Source organism: Nematolebias whitei, chromosome 8 (assembly GCF_014905685.2).
Source record: "Nematolebias whitei isolate Nwh7 chromosome 8, NemWhi1, whole genome shotgun sequence".
NCBI classification, from domain to species: Eukaryota; Metazoa; Chordata; class Actinopteri; order Cyprinodontiformes; family Rivulidae; genus Nematolebias; species Nematolebias whitei.
In genome coordinates, this window is record NC_056505.1 from 9,974,259 (window position 1) to 10,000,492 (window position 26,234).

At 38.4% G+C, this 26,234-nt stretch overlaps 1 protein-coding gene across 1 annotated transcript in view; it reads right to left on the bottom strand.

Moving 5' to 3' along the window:
* Positions 1–2,720: 2,720 nt before the first annotated feature.
* Positions 2,721–26,234, bottom strand: part of si:dkey-215k6.1 (transmembrane protein 132C) — a 293,932-nt gene continuing 270,418 nt past the window's right edge. The window contains exons 6-15 of the mRNA XM_037680032.1: positions 14,646–14,851; positions 11,960–12,023; positions 11,648–11,779; positions 11,300–11,377; positions 8,201–8,263; positions 7,837–7,965; positions 5,364–5,492; positions 4,961–5,245; positions 4,430–4,689; positions 2,721–3,565 (exon numbers count right to left, since the gene is read on the bottom strand). Coding sequence (XP_037535960.1) covers positions 2,938–3,565; positions 4,430–4,689; positions 4,961–5,245; positions 5,364–5,492; positions 7,837–7,965; positions 8,201–8,263; positions 11,300–11,377; positions 11,648–11,779; positions 11,960–12,023; positions 14,646–14,851 — 1,974 coding nt within the window. The 3' untranslated portion in view covers positions 2,721–2,937. The remainder of the gene's footprint in view (positions 3,566–4,429; positions 4,690–4,960; positions 5,246–5,363; positions 5,493–7,836; positions 7,966–8,200; positions 8,264–11,299; positions 11,378–11,647; positions 11,780–11,959; positions 12,024–14,645; positions 14,852–26,234) is intronic.

The following is a 26,234-nucleotide window of genomic DNA, read 5'->3' on the forward strand; positions in this document are numbered from 1 at the left end:
ATGTGTAACAGGTGCTGTCATGTCCAGTCTTATTTTGAAAAACTGCGATAGAGTGAGTCCGCGATAAACGAACCACGAAGTAGTGAGGGACTACTGTATATTTATTTGGTAGAGTTGGAACTAAAATACACGTTAAGGTGTCAGTCTTTTCCAAAGTATTTTTAGATGTTACATGTAGAACTAAATAATGAAAATTGTGACCAAACATTTAGGACTGTGAGATAATCCATCCCTTCTCTTCAGAACCATGTGTTAGCGCAGCATTGGATTAGTAAGCAGGCAGTTGATATAGACCCACATTGACATTACTGATTACAAAAGACCAGCTCTTCTCTAAAATAAAAAAAAAAGACTTAAAGAACCCTGCAAACTTGTCTAAACCTTTTTTTCTAGTCTACATCAAAACGGTTTTAGAAATAAAATGGATTAAACAAGTGAGCAGGGCTGTAAAATGTGAATAATCTAACATTTTGTCAAGAGTTTTTCATCTGAAAGCACCGTTACGCATTCGGCAACTACTAAATTAAAATTGTTGGACTATACCTTTTTGATTTTTTTTTTTTTTTTTTTACCACAGTAGACTTGTAATTATGCTGGATTAGACTAAATACAGTAATGTGTCCAGAATAAACAATGTAGTCATCAGTCAAAACATTTATTGCTTTGGTGGGGGCCGCCCAGCCCATATTTGTTCCCCTGGTTAGACTCGGCTCGTCTTTTATCAGAATCAGTCCAACATCTCTTTTATTCATTTTCCACAAATTCTGCTGCTTCTCATCCAACAGTTTGGGTTGTGATCTCAGTCTTCAAAATAATATAATTGTTCTTGATTACCAAGAAGAGATGCAAAGTGTGTGTAATAATTTAAATTCCACTTTAGTTTTTCTTTGGACCAGCCAACTGGTAAAACATTCAAACGTTTGGTTTAGTTTTCTGCATGAAATGGACATCTCAGACTCACAAAACAACTTTGATGCATTTAAGGACCGACTTCATTTTTACATCTCATTATGGGAGGAAACTGATTCTTTCCTTGTACAGAGACAAGAATTGTCAGTACCTGAAACAATCACAGGAACAGCTTTTGTAAAAGAAACGTGAGATCACTTTCACATTGTTGTGGCGTTGTAGAGTTTTGTCCCATGTTCGCACAGTAAAATGTACAAAACATCACCATGTTGTTAGTTAGTGACCTGTAATCTTATTCACAAGCACTTCGAAGCATGTTTATTTATTTACAACATACAGTGTACTTTGAAACAATAACACATTTATAAATAAATATTGCAATCTTAATAATCTTATAGTCCCCCTTTTTATTGTCAGTTTGTCACGACTGGTCACCTGAGCTTAACGAAGGTGAGGCAACCTCTGCCCACTCCGTTTTTTTTCATCCATTCTTGTATGTGCTATCATTTACCAGCAGATTTATCAGTTTCAGTCCTGGGCCTTTCTATATTTTGTATCACCCCTTCAAATGCCAGTTTAAATAAATAGAAACAATATCTAAAAAGAATCTTATTAAATCTTAATAAACTTGTGGACAAAAAGCTACAATTTAATGTATTTCTATAGTAAAAAGAAAAACAATGACAACGTATTATAAAAAAGTATAAACAAAAGGGAAACAAATGTTTTCAAGGATGTTTCATGAACCCATATTATTGTTAGAACTCATATTGTTAGATAATCATTCCACAAGGTCATTATTTCCTGGTAGCTCCATATACTTCTAATATGTCTGTCTTGTTGCCTATAGGTACGTTTTTTTATTTATTTATATTTTTTCAAAAATTCCCATTACAAAGTTTTCAGGCAGAGTTTTATGTCCGAGCCGCTTCCTTTTTACATGACACATCTCAGCGTCCCCACTTGTCATTTACAGACTGCCACTGTGCTACACTGCACCACTGTTCAGTCACAGACAGGCCGGGAGTGGAGGGGATTTCAGGATTGGTTCTGAATACAAGGAAAAAGCAGTCAATGTCTGAAGGTTCAGGAAATTAAGCCTTAAAAATGGCTAGTGTCTTTTCCTGTTTGTATTTGTGCAAGAGTAAAAACCTCTGTCCTGGATCTGAGGGAGAAAGTCTTTTAATGACACGTCATCTTCAAACTCTCAGCACTGTTTGAAGAAATAGAACAATTGCTTGAATTCAGGGCTGATTATTTCCCACTACTGACTGTGAAATGACTGAATTTCTAGTCGAATACTTCAAATATATATTTCTTTTACATTTCACATTATACTTATGAGCAACACCAGAAGAAAATGGGTCACATAATGTATCAACGACTGCATCTTTGATACACATTTCAAACAAATTCGGTGATTCCTTATGAGACCTGGTAGATAAATGAAACTTTTAAATTTTGAAATTAAATGTATCATTATTCCATAACCAAAGCCAAAATTGGCAATAAATAATAAGTTAAAAAGACTTGTGAAGTCAATAGAAGATAAAGGTTTCTCAACATCTTGTTCAAATGTATTGTGGCATGAAAAGTTTGTCCAATACGGTACCCTGAATTTATTATGCATGAATACAGTGGTTATCTTGTTTTCTGAACATAAACATTCAGAACCAATAGTGACAATTATTGATTTTTTTTTACACTAATGTCAATAAGTAACACAAAAACAAATCCATAATGTCACTTATTGTTTGCTACCATTACTTTTAGTGTGAGTCAGTGGTGACTTTATGCTTTCCTTATGCCCAAACAGATGCTAAACATAAGCAACCCCAGTACTGTCTGTCTGAAAATCTTCCGACATCTTTAGGACACTTTGTTTTCTTTTTACTGCTCCCGTCTTGCTCCCTTAGTCCCTCCATTAATCCGCTGCAAAGGCATTACAGGTGAATTGTACTCATTGCCCGTTCTTCCTTTTGCACTCATCCACTGCCACCTCTTTTTTTTAAGTCTTACTCTTATCAGTCACAGATTGTCTTGTAGCCTCTCCATGTAGGTTCTGATTTCAGACCGACCCAGGTCCATATCCTGACACACCCATTTGATGTCATCCTCATTACTATTGGTTACAAGGACTGAGGAGTTGGTGTATGCGCCACCCCCACATGAGTTATCCGTGGGTAAAACAGTGGCAAAAGATGTGAATTTGACACGTTTGCGTTTGGCAGCTGCAACTGCAGCTGCAGCCGTGGCTCTGGGAGAATTATTCAAATGCTCTGTTTGACCAGTAGTGTCCTTGCCACTGGAAGTGATTGCTGAAAGGCACTGATGAGGTTCTGGGACAGATCTTGGCAAGGTTTGTCCATGGGTGACTCCCCGAAGTCCACCTGTGCCACCACTCCCACTAATCTTGCCCATGCCTGTGCCTACACCCATCACCAAAGTGTTTCCAGCACCATTCAGCAGGTACTTGTTTTCTTCGTATCCTCCTTCATTTCGATCAATGATGGTGGTGCATTCATCAGGCAGTCCACCCTGACATTGGTCAGTGTGGTCAGCTAAAAGGTCAGCCTCATTGCCAAGCCACACCCAATCATGTGCATGGTTCATGTTGCCGCCTGCCTCTAGTACAGGAACCTGCTTGTGACGATATCTGCAGATAAAAATATAAAATAAAATTAGGCATCAATGACACATTTTTTTTCTTATTCTGTGTTCTCTTTTAAAAATCAGACAATAAAGGAGAAGGGGTTCTCTGCAGACCAAAAGTGGGCGTTTCTGGAGAATAGGCATTTGTAGAGGACAAACACTGATTGGCTAGCTGTATTTGCTGGCTCTTTAGGTAAGTTACGTCAGCTCTTTTTAAAAACTGAATGTTTCTAAGAACCAGCGTTATATCTGCTGTCAAACACAAGAAGATTCTTTTTTTGTTCTTGGGTTGTAGGCTGCACCTGACACAGGTCGGCTTGAGTGTGGTCTGGGTACAATGAAATACGAAGCATCTGAAGCGAAACCTGCTCCCATTTGTCAAAAAGTCTGGTCTCAATTAAAGATCATGAGTCCTGTAACAAGACAACGGCCCAAAACAAATGCAGAAGAAATAACAAGTCCTGTGCTGCAGTTTCTTGTGAACTATGGAATGTCCATGCTAAAAAGGTTTCATATCAGGTAGAGCAGACTTCTTCACACCTTGTGGAGAATAGGCTAGCTTTGTGTTCAACTTTTTAAGAATCAAAAGATGTCTGTTGTGGTTAAATAAAAATGTTTCTTTTGCAACTAGTTGGACTCCTTTATAATTTTGCATATGAAAACAACAGATCTGTTTGAGCTCATTGAATGAATCCACAAATGACTTCACTAGAAACTGAAAAAAGAACACATTTGGCTTGTAAAAAACCCATCAGGTTTGTGGTTCATAGATCCGTTCATATGATGATCAGCACAGAACCTTTAATTAAAAAGTAACAAGTGCTGAGTTTAAATTATCAGCTTGAATGAGAGTTTTTACCCTATTTACCTGAAAGCAAAGCTGATACAGTTGATGAGGAAGACCAGTATTGCCAGGCAGAATACTCCCAGAAGGGCATACATCCCAATCTCCAGATCTGACAGGCCTCTTGTGGTCTGGGTCAGCTCACCATTCCCAGTTCCTGGTACCTCCACCTGTGCAGGGTTGCTGCTATAGTCCCCTTGCTGGTTGGGCCCACTGCCTCGGCTGCTGCCAGCTCTTCCACCTAAAGCACGGTGGGTCACTGTGCTTTTGGTTGTTGTGCCAACCTGATGAATGTAATTTCATGATAATATTACATAAACAGAAATTTCTTGATATCTAATTTAGTGAAGTTTGTTAACGCTGATTACCAGAAGTGACTGTAAACATGTTAAATAAATGTGGATAAGAGTGATAAACGAGAAGAATGGGTCAGCCTTTTATAAACAGAAAGTTAAAAAAAAGTACTTTACCTTCAGATCTAAAACTCTACAAAACAATATTTTGTATATAATTTATGTAAAACTGTTAATTTAACATTCCTAATTAAACTCTTACCTTCTTCATAGCTCCTTCCTCTCTGTCCACTGCAGCACTGTTGGACTTCCACTCTCCTCCTTCCTTTGTCCTTTGTTCGTTGGTGCTATTGTCCAATCCTCCACCATCCTCTGGTCCACCTCTATCTTCACTATTTGCTCCAAACTTAACAGCCACATAACCAACTCCAGACACCAGCGCACTCTTCCGTTTGTATTTCTGACAAGTCTCGGAGATGATCATCTCGACACGAACCAATGACCCTTGTCCATCACCCTCTGCAACTATAATTGGCCAATGCTGCTCCTAAATGATCATACAAAAATGAACAAACCAGGTTTAGTTATGCTTTACATAAAAAAAAACTTAATTATTTATTTATCATAATGTGATTTTTAGAATTCTGATCATTGGTGGTCACAACCTGATTGTTTATAGAGATGACACTCTCATTTAGTGAGACAGCTGAAAGGAGGAAGTCCTTAGGATCATAGACATTAAGAGGCGTCACTGAGCCATCACTATACTGGATCCATGCACTGAACCCAGCTTCCTGAATTAAAAACAAATAAAATGGTTACAGTTCCTGCATTCATTCATTCATTCAACCTTTATTTATACAGGTTAGTTCCCATTGAGCCTCAGGGGGACTCATTTACAAGAGAGACATGTTACATACAACATACAGAGTAGATGAGGAAAAGAGAACACGAGGGTGGAGGAAGTTAAAAAACATCATGTCTCAAACCATGTCCTGGCCGGGGCACAGTGTAAAAGATGCAAAAAAGACCTTGCGACATAAACAGCAACATATGATGATATCACAATACATTTATGCTTAGGAGGTCAACAAAGACAGTGAGTTGTCCATGGACACTCCAGAAAGCTCCAAAGTTCTGATAAGATGGAACAGTGTCTATCAGCGGCACAAATCTGATAAGGCCACAGAGGTCCTCAGGGTTGGGAGGGGGAGGATCTTTCATAGTTTACATCCTCCAGAATCAATTTGAGATAAGTTGGTCTATCCAAGGCCAGCGTAGATGCCAAATTCAGATAAACAACTATTGTTTTGGGAATCTACTGACAAGTCTGCCTTCAGTTCTGCTGGAACACTCAATGGCGAATCCAAACAGCCAGATCCATGGACATTTTGCCAAAGTCGGGCTTACAACTCCTCAAAGATCTATTCCTTCCAACCATCCGTGAACACTGCCACAAAGTTCCACAGTTCTGCCTGCTCAGCTCTGTTACAGGTCCACATAGTTCGAACACAGTCTCGAGTGTTGCCAAGCCCGGCACACACATTCCAGACAGCTTAAACAGCTGCTGGCATTTCCGAATTTGTCCACAATCCAGATTTCCACCGATTCCAAAAAGCAGATTCCAGTTATCATAAACACAGTTATGTTTCAGAGAAGAGAGCTCTCCTTCACCCAGTCTTCAGGGTGAAGGAGAGCCTCTTGTAAATGAGTCCCCGAGGCTCAATAGGACTAACCTGTATAAATAAAAGTTGAATGAATTCACAGAGATTAGTCTGTAAAATCAAACTCTGGTTGGCTGGGATGACTTTTGTGTGTGATAAAACACTATTACCTCTGTGAACGCTGTAAGAAATTGTTTCTTATTACTATGTTTTGGGAGATCTTACTTACCAGTAATTTTGTTTACTAGCACAAGGACTATATTTTAGGACCAAACTGTTGACTATATTAGAGTTGAAGGAGAATGTGTCCAGTGATGAGCATTTCTAAGATGTATCTTTTTATCGAAATGTAAATTGTCTCATAACTCTCATTGCTTTTGTAGCCAGAAGCAGCTGTTTCTGTCGAGAAGCTCTAAACTAACCAAAGTAAGTTTAACTTAGAGCCTTTTTGCAAACAAGCAACAAGACAAAGAACAATTTCCTGTTAACTTCATGAGATGTTAGGATTGCTTGTGGTGCAACAAAATCTAAAAATTAATAATAAGTTGGAGTGACTTTTTATTATTAAAAAAAAACATAATGAGTATATTGACATTTGTTAACCTAAAAGAGTAGATTACAACAGCAATATCCTTCTAGCTTTGAAAGCATATAGCTCTTTTCTCATTTGTATTATTTTAGATTAGATGAAGCTTGGAATTTATTCATAGTTTTATCCTGTCTTCAACATGACTGCACAAAATAACATGTTGCGTATTGAAAAAAAGATTTTTTTTTAAAAAGAGACGTACCTACACTTCCATCTTACCCACCTACGTTCATGGAAACCTTTTTACATGTAAGCTTCAACTACAAAGCACACTATTTTTTCCCTTGGTTTCTTTGTGTTCTCACTCTCTATTTCGCTTAAAACTTTTTTGTATGGATGGTGTTTTGTTTATAAATAAGATAAATAAATATTAGAGGAAAAAAATACATTTTGTTTGTGAAAGCTTGGTTTGTTGTTTGTGCTAGTGTGAAATCTAGGACCAGTTAATGTAAGAGCTTAGTTGGGATTTTTGTAACTCAAGGGTTACTTAGTGTACTCTGAGTCCAAATTCACTGTATATTTGGATGTTATTAAAGTTATGCAGGCAAAATAAGGAACATTATTAGACAATGGGAATGGGTTGATGTGGTGTGGTGAACTCTAGTCCCTAAAACCATCTGAACAGAGCTGTAAAGACGTTAGGAACTGTGCAATGGTGTTGTTTTACTTGTGTTACCAAATTATATTGCATTTATCATCATTCAACTGTTTTAAACAAAAGTGGACAGGTAAAGAGTCTTGCAAACAATGAATGCCTCCCAGTGTTAGCAATATGTTATGACCTTGGAGTGAATTTATTAAGAATGATTGCCATATTAAGTCTGATGCTACAAATCAATGAACTTTATTTATGTTATTGTTTTTTAGAACTCAATGTTTCCTTACCTGTTTAGGTGTGTGTAGCACATCTGTAGCTGTAGTGGTTAGCTGTATAGCCTGGTAATTTCCAGGACTTGCCGTCATACTGAGAGACAAAGATGCAACCAGCTGGACTCCTAGATCTGTGATTGTTACCTAAAGAAATAAATATGGTATTTAAAGAAGCTAGGGAAAAAAAAAAAAAAACTTTGTCTTTTCTGTGCTCCCTATAAATGTCCGATAATGAATGCTATTAAGCTCAGAATAGTCTCCTGGAATGAACAGTGTCACTTAAAACACCTCTGACTTTGTTTGGAAACTGTAATAAAGTGACAATAAAACAGGCTATTGTGGCTCGGGTGAACAAAAAACATGTAGCGTGTTCTTGTACCTTATCGTCCAGTACTGTCACAGTCTTCTCTGCCAATATTGAGTCAGACAAGGGAGACAGAACCTAAAGCAAAAGATAAAATAAATATGCATTTTATAGAAAAAATATATAAATATGCATAAACTTGAACAAATAGCAACATAAATCAGTAAGAAATTAGTAGTTTTACATTATTATTATTGTGTTTATTCTTATTAAATGCATTTTTTTTTATATAATTTGACAAGTTCAGCAGACCAATTAAAAGCCCAACAGGCCGCTTGGTAGAATGCCCATGCCTGCTTTATAATGTAGCTGTTTTTGTTTCGTTTTTTTATATTGTTTATTTCATTTACTTTTCATTTTATATGCTTTTTAAAAGTTTCTATACTGTTGTCATCTGTGTTCTTCGTTTAAAACAGGTCTCTCTTGTAAATGAGTCCTCGAGGCTCAATGAGACTAACCTGTATAAATAAAGGTTGAATTGAATTTGGTCACGCCATTCATCAGGAATCATTTATTTATGTTGACTGTCTGTGATCACATCCCTAAAATGATGACAAAGCTTTCATCATTACATCTTTGGTGCTGAGAAGAAACTGACAGTGACAATTAGTCATATTTTTATTATTCCACCATACATGTTGTAGTCACACGTGAAGAGAAATCTGTGACAGCTGATGTACAGTTGATGTAAAGCTGTTGCTAAGTTGAGGACAGAGTTTCTGTCATTTCATACTGAACAATTACGCACGTTAAATAAAAAAGGTGAAGGATGCACACATCAACATGCATGAAGTGTATACTCTCTAAGCTGTGCTTCAGAATATTAGTATCCAGCTATCTCAACATGGCCAATAGAATAAAATGCACACTAAAAGTAAGTGGATGAATAGAGAAGACAAGTAACGGGAGAATGTGAGGGTAATATAACATGTGCCAGAAGTGGAGAAACAATGACAAATAGAGGCGAGCGAATGTGAGAAAGGCCAGAAAGAAGGAGCAAGAAAGAGATTGGAGGTGCAGAAAGAGAGCGAGAGAGAGCACAAGACAGAGTGACACAGATAAGGATCCTTGTGTTGTAGTGTACTCCTCTGCCTGGTGACATGAGGACAGGCAGATCTGATTGGTGTACAAAGAAAATCTCTCAGTGAACATGTCACTGTGTCAAACTCGATCCTACCCTCACCAAGGAAAAAATAAATAAAATAAAATAAATGATTGACATCCTTGAAATTGCTCTTCAGGACTGAGAATGAGAGGGTGATGGGGAAAGACTGGGGGGGTGGGGGAATAAAGAAAGAGCGATGGGCAGCGATGTAAGAATTGGGGTTTGGGGAGACTGAGCTGGGGGATAAAATTAAAATGTCAAACTATCAAATGGTGGCTGTCGACTCTGGCATCTAAGAGGGAATGCTGGGTAAATTCTCACTCCTGGCTCTGAAACAGTGTGCAGCTGCCTGTGAGTGTGCATTTCTACATGTGTGTGACTATATCCCAAGTTGAGCTGATGCTTAACACACAATCAGCCGTTTCCAAAAATCCTCAAACTGAATTCAGCTCCAACCAATTTAACAAACACACACGTGCTTCAGAACTGTGATGCAAGAGCAGTTATAGTGACTTAAATTCATTAAAAATATTCTGTTAATGATATAATAACTGGACAGAGTATTAAATATTGTACTGAAATGTAGCAAACGAGGTGGTTAAGTTTCAGCTGTGTGGTGTAACAATAATGTGCACGCGTAAAACAGCCACAGATTGTTTTTATTCTGTATCGTTAGACTCATTGGAATTCAGCAAATGCACAAATGTGTTTTCGGTCTGTATGTGTATAATTGCTGAACATCACACCAAGACATCAAGGCCAAATCCCCAATAGTTAATTATGGTTAATTGTGTAACGAGCCAGCAGGGGAGGCTTTTTGTTACAATGAAGGAGGAGAAAAAAAGGATGGCGTTTATGTCACCTGAGTGCTTAGTGCTGCAATGTGAAGTACCAAATTACACCGTGCTTGACATAATCAGAAATTTTCAACTGACTGTTTCTGGGCTTGTTACAAAAGAGATGTATATTATGCTTTTGCAGTGTGAACTTACGTGTCTGATAATGAACAAATATAGAGGGAAGGTTTAAGTTGAAGCGCAACACCAAACAGAACTTTTTTTATGCATTAGAATGACACAATTACTGTATTTTTTGCCATATAGGTCGCACCTTTTTGCATAAATTTGCAAGTCCTGCGACTTATACACCAAAACAACTATGTATGTTTTTTTTTTCCTATATTTATAATCCGATTTTTGGCTGAGATCTGACGACTTCATTCATTCTGACATGAAAAATATTGAACATTACCATTTTCAGTTGCTAGAGGGTCCTCGAGTATTGTGGAAAGCCAAGTGTCTCATTAATAGGTGGCAATTAATGAGACACGTGGCTTGCCATACAAAGTCACCTTTGTCTCACTCTGGAACTCCTGGAGCAAACGTCAAATCAGTTGCATTTCGCCACACCGCCCAGGTGAAAAGCAGCTGATTTGACCATTACAGTGCACTTATTAAGGAAACGTTCAACTGAGACACACCTTTAATATAATGTAAAGCAAACAAACACTTGTTTTAAAGTGGTTACCTTATTAAATTTAGAGGAAATGCACAGAGAGTCCTCGCTCTGCGCGCACCTGCAGCCGTGAATCAATTTTCGAAATGCAGCTGATTTGACTGTCAAAGTGCATTTATTAAGGAAAAGTTAAACTGAGACATCTTTGCTATAATTTTGAGCAAACAAATGATTGTTTTTAAGTGTTAATTTTGTTAAATTCTTGTTATAGACCTCCCGTGCAAGCTCCCACGGCCGCTATTTGGCAACCAATCAATTTTTGGCACAACACCGGCCCATGTTTCCAGGTGGTCAGCAGTTACACATGTTGATGTGACTTATACGGCAAAGCAACATATATATGTTTTTTTTTCCACAATATTAGATATACTTGGACTGATGAAACTTATTCGGGGGGTGTGATGTGTATGGCGGAAAGTACGATAGTCAATCGGGTCTTAAAAAATAAATATACGAGACCGAGTCTTGTTTTTAGGGCATAAAAGAGAGCGTACTTGTATAGTGGTGATGCCAAGGTCCCGCCCGATTAGGATATGTCCATCTACTAGTCTGGCAATGCGAGGATCTTCTACCTGTGGAGCAAAAACAAACAAAAAAACAGCAGTCAGATAAAAAAAAAAAATCTTTTGTTAAAACAAATGCAGTTTGCAACTTATTCTCACATAAATAAATATTTCTACACAGGAACAACCAATTAGAAACAATGTCTTCATGCTAAATTTATCAATGAATACATTCTGGATGTCTCACTTTGCAGCTGCTTTTAATTTTGAACAGGACTCTGCTTGTATTTTTTTTTTTTGCACATTATTACAAGAACAAAAAGGATTTGTTATCCCTACCTTTAACTGGTCTGAGACCAAAGGTGTAATATCAGCTTGCCAGTCAGGACCCAGCATGTAGATCATTTCTCCTCCAGGGTCTGCCGGCTCTGCGACAAAATAGGTGAGGACCCGCACCAGTGCATACTGGTACTGAAAGGTAAAGAAGAGGGTTACGTTCACATGTATCCCACAAAGTACTTGGGTTCATATTAACTCGTCTTGGTAAATAATAGCATATGATGCCATCTTATTATGTAGTCCCTTTTTTCCGGGGTCATGACAAATAAAACTGGTTTTAGAACCGTCATGGAATCCAGTCAAGTTAATTACCTGTAGAGTGCAGCCTTTTCCCTTTCTATCATCATCTTCATCATCCTCGCTGTCTCTGGTGGGTCTGGGAAGACAAGAGATGGTTGAAATTGGGGGAAACAACTGAAGTGATCTGGTCATTTAAGATCTTTTAAACATTGTACACAATGAACGGTGTACAGTAGTAGCCAGTGAACATAAATACAAACTAAAAGTAGAAAGGTGCAAACGTGTTATTGTAAAGGAGATTTTTTTGTCAGTTGCATCATTTGTGTTTCCTTTTTTTTGGTGAGATCTAAACACGTTAGAATTTTTACTATTTTTCCCACACCAGTGTTTGCGATGGAGTTTCGCATGGTTCTGTGCTCGGACCTTATATTCGCTTACTTTAGACAATTTTAGACAGCACATGATACATTTTTACACTTTTGCTGATGACGTTTTGTTAAATTTATCCATACAGCCTGATTAATCCTGTCAACTAATTGTTTTTAACACTGGGTTATAATCGGCTATATTTATTACCTAACCAGCTTGTTTTTTGGCATCCATTCTATTGATACTGCTTTGCTCTTTGCTTTAAAAGTTATATTACTTAGATCTATTCATAGCTAAAGAAATATAGCTCTTGCTACAATTACAGAATGATAAAGATTTCCTATATAATACCACATATACACCCTAATAAACATTACAATAACATGATAGTATGAACAGTTTTTGCCATGAAAACATAAAATTATGTGAATCTGGATTTGGTGATTTATAAACCCAATAATTCAGAAAAAATGTTTCCAACATTGCTTCATTGGCAGTGATAAGACACAACCTCAGCGAAGTATTTTAAAAATCATTATTTTCAGGAACCCAGAACAGTTGACAGTGGCCAAAAAGCCACTATGCAATGAAAATCCACAGGCACGTGCTGTCAAAGCCTAATAATTCTTTGAACGTTCTTGTAGTGTTAAAATTTTTCCCTCTAGCTTCTTTACGGATTTTTCTCTGTCGAGTAGGCACGAATAAAACGCCAATCTTGGTTCTGTGCGCCCCTCTGTGAAATATCTATCCAAAACACAGAAGACTACCTCTACGTCTTATAACCGTCCCTGCTCCCCTGTAGCCAGGTAATTCTGCAGAAAGTCTTTCCATTTCCCAGAGACCTTGTCACACATGGGTCCGTTGGTGCAAGTGTGTGCCTAATAGCTCTTGTGTGTTTTTTTTTACTAAAATATTGTAGTTGAGGGAGATGGACGCATGTTTGTGTGCGTGAGTGAGAGAGACTGTGCACATTGGTTGATGGCTATTTGAGCAGAAATTGGCAAAATTGAAAAAGAGGTCCAGCCGAGCAGAATAATAAAAAAAAAAAAACATGGCAGGATGGGGAATAGAAGCAGCTCACATAAGTGATGTACACACACTCAACCATGCACACACAAATTCACACGGCATAACAGGCGTGCATGAATCACAAAACATATAGGCCGGGGAAAACTGAGACTTTATAACTTGAGAAACAGAGACATACGTTGGATGACTGTAATGCAGCTGTTGGGTTATGTTTTTTATTAAAGTTTCAACAGCAAAACGCATTCTGAGTAAACTTAGTAAGGCTTATAGCAGAGTTTAAAAACATGTTTTAGTTGGGTGTAAAAAATATTGTAGCTGAAAATACTATTGAGCTGCACCAAAGTTCATGCTCAATAATCCAGGTAAAAAAAAAAAAAAAAATCCAACAATGTTCAGTGAGGTCATCTGGATGTTTTTTTTTTTTTCTGAGACGTTTCATCCTTCATCCAAAGGACTTCTTCAGTTTGAGGAGCCACCAAACAAACTGATTTAAAGAAAACAGCATACTCCACAGTGGGAAAAAAAAAACAGTTTGCTGGTGTTGAGATGGCCCCCGGGGCCCGTCCTGTCCCCCGTCAACTCCTCTGAGACAGTCATGCCAAAGTGGTTCAAAACACCAAAGTTCATGCTCGATGATCCAGGTATAAAATCCAACAATGTTCAGTCAGGTCTTCTGGACGGTTTCTTTTTTTTGTTGAGACTTCTCATCAGATGACCTGGCTGAACATTGCTGGATTACTGAGATGTATTATGAAAAAAAAGATGTATATGTGTTTTGATTTTAAATCAAATTGGATCACACAGTTTTCCCACCACATTATAATCCCAATAATCTGAAAAAAAAAAAAAACATGACTAAAAAAATCTACAATTTAAATCAGAGTAAAACCTGTGAGGAGTTGCGAAGGAGGGTCAGTGAGGGAACATATCTGTATGGTTGTTAGGCTGCGTATAGTGAAAGTGGTTGCAATGATCACTTAAACTCAGGTGACAAATGATATAAAAATTAAAAAATACATTTTATTTGAAACTTCCTTGTGTTCTGAATTATTTTGCATGACGTTTTTACAAGATGCTTGAAGAAAATCTCAAAACAAGAACACCAGAATATCAGTTTTTGACATAGAGAAGCTCTGATCTAACAGCAAAATGTGTCAGTGGTAGCTTTTCAGAAAAACCTTCCTGTTGAAACAGTATTCCCAATAAAAAAATTATAAAAATAATATGAGAGGAGCAGAAAAAATGCCTTTGAAGCCTGAATCAGATCTGATTGGTTGTGAGTTGTGCTGGATTTTGAGCAACAAACAGACCACACTGTTTGATTCTCGTCCTCAGTCTGGAGGTCAAGCAGGTAAATTACCTCTTGTTGGTGGTGATCGGCACCCGCCAGCCTTTGACCTGGCTCAGCTCAGTATCAGACACATCTATCTGGAGGGGAAGCTTGGGCACCCAGATGGTGAGCAGCAGCTGAGCAGACAGGTGGAGGTAGGTGAAGTTGACTGCCAAGGACTGCCGGCCTCGCATTTCCTTCCCGTTCACCAACACTTGGTCACAGTTTGAGGAAACCTAAAAGGACAGGAACAAATGGGAAATAAGTTTGTTACATCATTTGCATCTCATTCGATTTTTCACTCGGATCAAACATTTCAGGGGTTTCTTTGCAAACTGCTGCAGCCTTTGTATTTCAGAAGTGACACAGCCTGGATGTTAATGATTTATACATATTTCCATCCATCCATCCATTTTCTTTACCCGTTTATTCCATTTTGGGTCACGGGGGTCGCTGGTGCCCATGTCCAGCAATCACTGTGCGAGGGGCGGGGTACACCCTGGACGGGTCGCAAGTCCATTGCAGGGACACATAGAGACAAATGAGACAAACAACCATTCACTCTCTCACTCACACCTAGGGACAATTTAGAGTTACCAATCAGCCTAACATGCATGTTTTTGGACTGTGGGAGGAAACCGGAGTACCCGGAGAAAACCCACGCATGCACGGAGAGAACATGCAAACTCCACCCAGAAAGGCCCCTGGACCGGGGTTTGAACCAGGGACCTGCTCGCTGAGAGGCAGCAGCTCTACCAGTTGTGCCACCGTGCTACCTACATATTTCCACTGTCTTTAAAATAACTTGATACAGTTGTGGTTCCCATTGTTGTCTAAAAATATCTAGTTTTATAACTTGATCATTCCTGTTGTTATTCCAATGGTGGAAAAATAATTGTGCACTTAACCAGAATAAACTTTCAGGCTGAAAAACAGAAACGAGATGAAAGCACATAACTTTACACAAACCCAAAATACGCTGTCATTCGTGCAGCATTTTTGTTTAAGTCATTTTCATTCTTTTTTGTAAGATTTAACTTGAACACAACCTCTTGAATGAATACAAGCACAGTCCTGTGGCGCATATTTTATAAAGTGCAACGTCTTTGTTCGAACAAAACAGATTAAAACAAACAAAAAAAAAGTTTTACAATTTGCACATCTGATCAATGCTGTCTCTTCTCCGTCAGCTCCCACCTTTTAATTTATTTCAATACAACTTCCCCTCCCTCTGTTTATGCTCAAGCATAAAAAGAAAAGTGTCCGACCCTCCTCTTCGCTACTTTAAAATTCCACTTTGACTTCTTTAATTTTAACTTTCTTTATATCTACTCCAGCAATTGCCATTTTCCTCTCTTGACCTTCTTTTTTCCTTTCGTCTCCCTGTCCCCCTCCTCCCATCATGGTACGTTCTTCCTCTTCATCTTCTTCTTGTTCTAAAACCCGATTTGCCGCTTGTTAACATCAAAGGGATGTTGTACTGTTGGTGCCTCAAACTATTTCTTCAATTCATTCTTATTTTCCAGGTGTAAATTAGCATGAAAATGCCTTGGACACTCTAGCCACATTTGGTTTTCCATGTCGACGGTAAATGATATGAGAGAGCACAACATTATAACCATTGACAAAGTTCTTTTTTCTTTTTTCCAGTATACATTTCAACATTTTTATGAAAATTAAGCTGGATATGATAGGAGGACTTTTAAGAAATACACGAGGAACATTTAGGTAAGGCGAAAGGTAAATTGTCAGTTTTCATTTTTAATACAATAAAAGTTCAATATTTTTTAAGTGATTTATTACAAAAGCAGAATAATGAATGACAAATAAATACAGCGAGTTTATTCATATCGACATATGCCACCAAAACAGGCACATATTCAATGTATCTGTCCTCTTTATGTCTCTAAGTACTTAAAGAAATACTGTAATTCTGTAATTAGTTCAAGAGACTACTACGGCTTTTCCCACACTGCAGCATTTAGCCAATAAAGGGAAGTGTGTTTATCGATTAATTTAATTATTTTATTTTATTGCAATACAATATTAATCTTCTGAAAATTTGATAGTATGACCTTACAGTCATTCAAAAAAAAATTATAATAATTAAATAAATCAATAAAAGCTAAGCCTTACTGAAGGTCATATCTTACTGGGTTGTTACGTTGACAACTCAAAATTGTAACAAACATTCAAAGTTTTCATTGAGTCTCACTTAATGTTGAGTGTTTGTTACCAAGTCAAGTATCCTTGTCCTTGTTGTCACAGCTTAAGTGGCCAGTTGTTGAACATCACAACTTTTTGCCATGTTCATTGTTTGCAAAATGTATTATTATTATTATTTCTTTCGGCAGCTCCCTTCCTCAAAAGTTTTCGAAGCGAACCAACTCGCACGAAGACTTGGCAATTGTTATTACACTGGACGCCCTTCCTGACACAACCACAGACCATCGAGCTACCACAGCCCTCTGTGTGGAGCAGAGAGCTGCCATCTAGGCCCCCTGGGGAGCAGATGGTGGGTGTTAAGGGCCTTACTCAAGGGCTCAGAGCACAGTGGGGCAAACACGGGTGGAGGCCGGGGTGGATGCTTCACATACCCAACCCACATTTTTGATGTTTTCTGTCCCAGGGCTCGTACTGGTGACCTTCTGCTCCCAGGTTCATCTTCTCTGCGCCACAACTCCCACTAAATTATTATTAAATAATCCAAAATACAGCTGCCCACTTTGTACTTTCTTTGCCCACATTAATGGCTTTATTTACTGATGTACATGTTGGAATGAAGACGGCCATGTTTGGACCAGTTTTGCATATTTGCATAGTTTTAAACCTTTTCATTTGAATGTGATGTTTCCTGTCAGGGGACAGCTACTGTGCATGTGTTAAAATACAAATCTAACACAACTGAGACCAGTTGGAGACATCTCCAGCAGCACCGAGAAGAGCAGAAGAGCATGAGATTAGTTCAAGGTGTCTGAATATTTTGAAAGGAAATTTGTGATACAGATTTTTTTCAACAGGTTTCGAACTCAAGTGACAAGATGTCTCGCCACTGCGACCACCCTTGAATGTTTCAAAGCAGTTTGGCGTCTCCTGTGTGAATGCTGTTCTCCAACAGTCACAGACCAGTGAGATACTGTCCAAAGAAGAATGAGACACACAAAACATTTAAACATTTTTTTTTTCACAGTTAGTATAGGTAAACCTGCAAATATGTAAGGACAGGTTATTAACATTAACCTGAAAAAAGCATTTTTATGTGCATGATGAAGTTAAAAACATCCATCCATCCATCCATCCATCCATCCATCCATCCATCCATCCATCCATCGTCCTGCTTATTCTGAAGTTGGGTCATGGGGGCAGCAGCTTGAGCAGGGAAGCCCAGACATCACTTTCCACAGCCACCTCTTCCAGCTCTTCTAGGAGGACTCCAAGGCATTCCCAGGCCAACTGAGAGACATAGTTTCTCAGTTGGCCTGGGTTTTTCCCGGGGTCTCCTTCCATTTGGACATGCCTGAAGCACCTCCCTAGGGAGGCGCCCAGGGAGCATCCTTACCAGATGCCCGAACCACCTCAACTGTCTCCTCTCAATGTGAAGGAGCAGCAGTACTGCTCTGAGTCTCTCCTGGATAACTGAACTTCTCACCCTATCTCTAAGGGAGAGTCCAGCTACCCTGCAGGAGAAACTCATTTCAACCGCCTGTATCCATGATCTCATTCTTTCAGTCACTACCCAGAGCTCATGACCATAGGTGAGGGTAGGAATGTAGACTGACCGCTAAACAGAGAGCTTTGCCTTACAGCTCAGCTCTCTCTTCAAGACAATGAACCAGTACAGAGTCCACAATCCTGCAGATGCTGCACCAATCCGTCCTCCAATCACATGCTCCACTCTTCCCTCACACGTGAACAAAACCCCAAGAAACTTGAACTCCTCCACTTGAGGCAGAACCTCACCCTCGACCTGAAGAGAGCAGTCCACCCTTTTCTGACTGAGGACCAGAGCCTCAGGTTTGGAGGTGCTGATTCTCATCCCAGCTGCTTCACACTCGGCTGCGAACCGCTCCAGTGAGAGCTGAAGATCACGGCACGATGAGACCGTGATGTCATCCATCTCACTGATTAAAATAAAACTCAGTTTTAAACTAAAATATAAATAACAGTTGAATGCCATTTCACTGCTTGTTTATGAACCTAAACAGAAGGAATTTATTTAAACACGAATCCTTGTGGTCTCTGAGTGTTTTCCAAAAGATGGATTGTAAGAGACGCACAAGTCTGACCACAAACAAAAGACAAAAAGCAAGAAAACTTTGAAACAAACACACAGAACAAGTGCACTGTGCCTTTGCAAGTAAACAGCTGAGTTAGAGGTTTAAGGACACTGAAGAATGGATTTAATCTCTTAAAAAAAAAAAAAGACTCACAGACAGAGCAGGACGAATGGGAACAAGAAAAAAGAGGAAGAGAAGAAACAGTCACAGAAAGAAAGGAGAGCAGAGAACCAGCGCTGGGAAAAACAAAACATTGCAACGAGAAAGCAGAAGTGTAGATCTCAGCAGTTAGGACTTGTTGAAAGCACAGGTCTGAAAAACTGCCTTCACCTTCATCAAATACCACAAACACTACACCAGCAACACAAATAGAATTGCTGAAAACTTTTGCAACGTCTCAGCAGTAGCTCAAACAAAAGAACCAAATCTAACTTTTCTATTTTTAAATATTCTAACAGTAGTGACTGAATAACCTGCACAAAAATGTATACGAGTGCCCGGTTTAGTTTATTCTGTTAATTTCTAGGAAAGCTGTTTCCCTCTACTGTTTGAAGGCTGAAACAGTGCACGTTTTTGCAGTGTGGTGTTCAGTTGCTGATTTAATTTTTCTATTTATTAAGTGATAAAGTCTAAAATTTGGTTTTGTGCTAGAGTAGCTAAGTAAAATTAAAAAAAATAAAAATGCCACAAAGTACATGCTTTTTTGAATTTCATTGTTTTAACAATCCATAATTAAGTTTATTTCGTTGTTTTTTCTACATGCATCTGTAGATCCTTCCACTATAAATGATGTGCTTACAGTTAAAATGGGGTATTATGCATGCAGGAACCTTTTAAGGAAAAACAAGTTGGCTTTTGTGTTGAGGTTAATTGATGGTCATGCCTCAATCTGCTGCGCATGAGCACGCAAATCCTATAACAGCTCCACTTAGCGTGTGCTTGTCAAACCACATGCTGCTGTTTTGATGCAATGGAGGAAACGCTTGTTTCTTAAATGTCAGAGCTTACAGAGATTGATGCTTATTGGCTGAGGCAAGTGTGGGTTATGTTCCATGTATTACAATATTTTAATTACATTACTGTGCCTGGTGATTTTATCTCTTCAAACAATACGTCAAATATAGATTTTTCCATTTGTTGGCTCCTTTGGATCTTACCAGTGCTTTAAGATAGAAAAACTAATAGATGCATATTACACACACTAAGAACTGCAAGGTTATTTTGATGTTTCAATTGGTGGTATAAAGCTATAGGTTGGGTTGGTTTGACCCAGTGGGTCAGTCAGGGATGAGCCATGTCATTCTTTACAGTCGGCCACTTTAAGGTAAAAGTTGACCAAAGCATAGCTGACAGGAGGTTTGCTTATTGTGATACATGTAAAGGCAAGAGTACAACGTAATACTTAAATAACTTTAGCTGGAATTAAACTGAGTTTTGTGGCACTGTAGCACAGTTGGTGTGGGAGTTCTTCTCTGCCAGCTCCTGCATCCACAGCTAGGCTCTAATCAGCAACAACTGTGGATCATCAACTTGATGAGCATGAGGAGCATAACATGCTGCAGAAGGCATTCAGCTGGCACTGGAGCATTACCTGCCAACAGTAGTCTTCTTCTAGCCTTTTACTCATGTCTACAACCAATTAACAATTTGTATTTTTCTCTGTACCTCCAGTGAGTCACCCTTGATGCTTTTCTTTTTCCTGAATCCTCCTATGTTGATCTCAAGCTCCTCTGTGCCTCATCAGTTGCCTTCATGCCATCCTACCACTTACCTAACGCCTGCATATCCTCCACCTGGAACCATTTGGGTCAACCCTTCTCACGTCTGACACCAACCTCCAGTGGTTCCAGTCTCCTCCCTGACTTATTGCACTATTTTCTCACTCTGTAAATAAACACTGTAAATTCATTCTGAGTCTTGGTATCCGTTCTCCGTGGTCTTTATATCTGGGTATAGCTGTAATCGTTACAGTCTGTAGAGGTGGTGCCTCTAAGCGAGAACATTGCCAGATCATGTGTCTCTGTTACACTGTGATGAACTGGAAACCTGCCCAGTTGTATACTGGCTCTCACACAGTGACTGTTGGACATGGGCACTTGTGATCCCTGCAACCTAGAAAGGAAGAAGCAGGTAAAGATAATGGATGGAGGGACAATGAGCTTGATTTTCTAAATTAACGTTAATTGGTTCTAGCTAATGATAATAGTGATTAGCACCAGCTAGCTGGCACCAACCTGTTTTAAATAACTGATAACCCAGGTTTTGGGTTGTTTTTTTTAACTCAACTTAGTAGTACTTCTAATTTAAGAAGTTTGTTATTTTTGGACAGACAACTAAACTCACTATGGTGGGTCAAACTGATTACCCAAACCTGCTTAGGTAAATCTTCCCAGGGTTAGCTTAGTCTAAATGTAACCCAGCACCTGGTTATAATTTATGTTGTTTTTGAGCAGTTTTCATTGTGCTCCATGTTAGAAAATTTGTGTGTATTTACATATTCTTTAGATTAGTGGTATCCAATCTGGGATCTTGAAGGACACCAATCTGCATGTTTTACTTGTTTGCCTACTCAAACACACCTTAATCAATGACTGAATTACTTCTACAGCAGGTCAACAAGTTCTACAGAAGCCTGATATTCATACGTTCATTCAAATCAAGTGTGCTGAAGCAAAGACACAGCTAAAATATACAGAATAGTGGTCCTCAATGACCAAGATTCAAATTAAAGTTTCAGAACTCGACACAAAATGTGCTATGAAAGAACTTTTTTAACCAGAAAATCACTGTCATACTTTGCTTTTTCTCTCAGTTCAACACAGAGACTTTAGCATACCAGAATGTTTGAACCTTGGATTTAATTAATTAATTTCTGGTCTTTCCAAGAACAGCATAGTTCGGTTATAACTATTTATTTTGCTTAGTAGTTGTTGGTGTGTTTGTATCATTTTATTTGTTTTAAAATATGTCAGTTACTTTAAATTGAAGTTTTTCATAAATCGTGTCTAGTCCATTGACCGACAATGTGAGCATTTTGAAATTTATAAAGATGAGACATATATCATGTGTCCACCACAATGAGGTGATGATGAAAATAGTGAAGCAATAAGCACCATTTAAGCTCAGTAACAAGTCGATCATTAGGAATGGCCATATGACAGAACAGAAGTATCATTGGAGGCTTGTTTCAAGACTTCATAGCCCAACAAGCCAAACAGATTTCTAAAACCACCAAGTCCTTCATCTCCAATGCATTTATTAAAACTCTTGGTGGTTTTTGTCTTCAGTAACCTCTTGACTTACAGTGTGTCTCAGTTAATACATTTTTAGTATGCATGCATGATTTTTCGCGAAGATCTTTATACAGTAAACCCTGAAAATATAACTCTTAAGCAGTTAACTGGAACAACATGAAAAAGAAATAAATAAAATGTCAGTTCATAACTATTTCAGTTGTCTTGTTTGTAAAGGCACATATCAAAGTTAATACATTATAGAGTGAGCTTATTAGACAGATCTTCCACCCGATTTTGCTTTCCTAGCTTAAAGCCTGGCCAGGAGTCCCAAAACCCAACCGCCCACTCGCCCCATTTGCCAGCCGTGTCCCTTGGCAAAGTCATTTATTTACATTTATACTCATTTCCCTTCAAGCTACGTTATCTGTCTAAATTTACAGTTAGAGCTCTCTGTCTTTGCTGATCTCTAACTGCATCAAATTTTCTTTGTTAGTCTATCTCAGATGTATATAATCTCCCTGCAATACCATTCATCTCTCCGTATCACTCTCATGTTTCATTTCGCACGATTTTTCTCTGTGCCCCTCCACCTCCACCCTCTTTCTCTCTATCGTCAACTGTTTTTTTTTTTTTTTGCCTTCAGCAATCCAATCCATCTAACTTTAAGAATCACATCATCCAATCAGTGCCCACTCGATAGATAGAGGCGGGCCCTGAGGGACAGACTAACCAACTAACTGACGATACTCAGTTTCCAGCTGTCCATCATCTTAGGAACCCACATAGGCAAATCACATCTTCAGATCGTTTTATATGACTGTCAACTGGGAAAAAAGGCTTTGTTTTCTACACATGCATTCACACACATGCACGCACACAACCACACACAGACAAGACAGACATTAGCAGGATGTAGCCACGTATATTATATCTGCGGCAGCATAGATAATAGAGAGCTGATGGGGAGGGAGGTTGGCAGGTGCGCAAACACACACACAAGTTAGTATCTTATCTCCAGGCCTGTCATTTTTAATTTGTAAAAGTGGGGAGCAAAGTATTCTCTAATGGCCATTTGCACTTCGCTTTTCTTCTCGTTGAAAGTGTGTAATTAAGAGATGGAGAGTGACGGCCAGAAAGAGAGCTAAACAGTGAAATATGGACCAAAGATTTATAATAGTAATAATAAAACAAGACGGAATGTTGGCTGAAGTAATCCAAAATATAAAAATACATAAAGACAGTGAAATACATATAAAGTGGCATTCTTTGTTAACATGTGATCAATATTTTTGTAAGTATTATTATTATTATTTTAAATGACTGACAAGAAAAAAAGCTGTAGACTCAAAAGATAAAGTCTGGGTTTTAGATTTGTATTTACAGCAGCTGAAGGTCTAGGACAGGGGTCTGCAACCTGCAGCTCTGGAGCCACATGCAGCTCTTTGGTCCATCTGCAGCGGCTCTTTCAAGCTTAGACCAAAACAAACTTTAAACTGAATTTTATTGGTTCTTATAACAACAAAAAAAAGGCTAGTTTGAGCAGTTTTTCTGTCATTTCCTTTGCAAATATGTGAATAAGAGTAAAACATACTTTAACTTTATTTATCCAAAGTAGGATACTGAATTTTTCCACAATTAAAAAAAATATATATATAGACCTGCATGGTTCATTGTTATATTTTGTTATTTTTAATTGGGCAAGAACATATTGGTTTTCCTTATTTACAAGAATCTTGTCTATTATTTTGTCCTAAAATGTAAACATGTCAACAGCTGTTAAAAATCATTAGATATTTTCAGCTTTACAATGACCAGAAAACTATTCTACTGGCCAGAAAAGCATCCTCCAACAAACTTAAAGTGGTCCCTGGGCCACCAGTTGAGAATCCCAGTTGTAGCGAGTTTTGTGGCTCCAGACACGTTTAATTTAGTGAACAAAGGGGCAGAAATGGCTCTTTTGATGGTAAAGGTCGCAGACCCCTGGTCTAGGACCTTTGAACTTACATGTATGTTGAGGTTTTTGCTGAAGTAATGAAATAAGTGATTATTTTCTTGAGTTTTAGATAACAGAGCTTTGATCACATGTTTACTCAGAGATTGTTTATAGTCAGTGATGATGTTAGAAACTGCTGCAAAAAAATAAGAAAAAAAATTCAGTTTATAAAATCACTTTTAACTTCGAAAGTTTTCTCACTTTGACTTTTCTTTTTTTTTTTGTCAGAGGGGTCTTAAGGGCTTTAGAAAATGAAATGAGTGGGTCTGTGCTTGTGCTTATGTGCGTTGAGGCTTAGTGTTCTTTTTTATTTTTTCTAAAAAGTTCCCAGGCCCTATGCAAATTGGTATTCTTATTAGCATAGGGATATAAGTCAACACTGTCCCCAATACGTCTGTTTGTAGGGTTGTATTGTGGCCTAGGTGTGTGTGCACGCGGATGAATGTGTGTGTATGTGTACGAGAAGAGTTCTCAACTGTTGATGTATGTATTAAACTTTATTTTTCAAACTCAATTAAAATTACGTTGAGAAAAAAAACAACACATTCTTCTATTGTAGAATTTAAAAATGTTAAAATGTCCCACATGTTTGAACTCTTCTTAACGTTGGACACAAGAAACAGCGTTACTAAGTTTATATAATGTAAAATTAAAGGGTTTGTAGATTCCACTGACGTGCGCTTGGATAACCAAACTCAGCTGTTCACATTCTCAGCTTAAAGTAACTATTTGTCTCTTAAAGTTGGACCGAGCCACCGCTCGTCTTCAATTCTAATTCTTATTGTGGGATAAACATACACAGAAAATTGTAATTATGTTTTTAAAGTACAGTTAAAGTCCTGCTTTTTGCAGATCATTTGATTCCACTGGCTTCATCAGGATCAACTCAGTAAATGCAGGACTTCCAGAACACGGGTGGTCTTCAGTTGAGCGTGAAATCTTTGTGAAGAAGGTCTGAATCTCAAAATCTTGACAATATGGGTCTGTGCCCAGCATCTATGGCCTTCTTTCTTAATAGAAATTGAGTTGGTAAAGGCAAAAAAAAAAAAAAAGTTTAAGTATCATGGGATTGTGTTCATGATGGAGGTGAAATGAAGCGTGAGATTGAGTGTAGAGTGTCATTAGTAATGAGGCATTGTACCAGCTCTTCTAGTGAAGAGGGAACTTAGCCAAACGGGAACGATTTTGAGTCAGAAGAAGTGGATTCACATGTCAACTTTCACCTGTGAACATTTGCTCTAGGTAGTGACCAAATGTCAGAATTATTAAGGCGGCTGAGCTCTGTACAAGGCTTGCTGTGAGAAGCTCAGAAATCCAGATTGGGATCAGAGTTGAAGCGCTGCTTCGTTGTGTCAAGGGCAGCCAGCTGGGGTGAATCAGACATCTGATTAGGGGGCCTCCTGGGCACCTCCTTTTAAAGGATTTTTAACATGGCCAGATGAGAGAAGGCCTGGGGGTGGACCCAGTTCTTGTTAGAGGGATTATCTTTTTAGCTGGTGAATGCCTTTTGGTCTTTCAGGGGAAATTTAATAATACTGAAAAAAGGCTATCTGGAAAAAAAAAGCATTTAGTATGTTGCCACGCTTCCTAACCTTCGATAAGTGGACAAAATAAATACAGCCGTTTCCACTTCTCATATAGTACGGAGGCCATCACCTTATTGCATAAGGAAATCAGAATACAGGGTGAAAACCCATGTGTGCACTGGGAAAATATGCAAACTTCACACAGAAATGCCCCAGGTGGAAAGCATACCTGTGATCTTCTTGCTGTGAGGTGACATCACCAACCACTGAACAGCTGTGCAACCATATTTGCCATACACTAAACTAAAATTAATACAGACATAAAGCATGTTTTAACCACTTGACATTAATGTTGCAAAAAAAAAAAAAAGAAGGTAGAAGAAAGCAAATGTTAGCATTAGCATTAGCAGTTAGGGTTAGTTCAGGATTACATCTCGTTTTTTTTCTAAACAAGTTTTCAGAACTAGTCAGAAATACTGAGCGTGACTGTTTGTATGAATATATAGATCGTTAGTGTTCCTATTGAGGAAATCAGAATACAGGGTGAAAACCCATGTGTGCACTGGGCAAATATGCAAACTTCACAC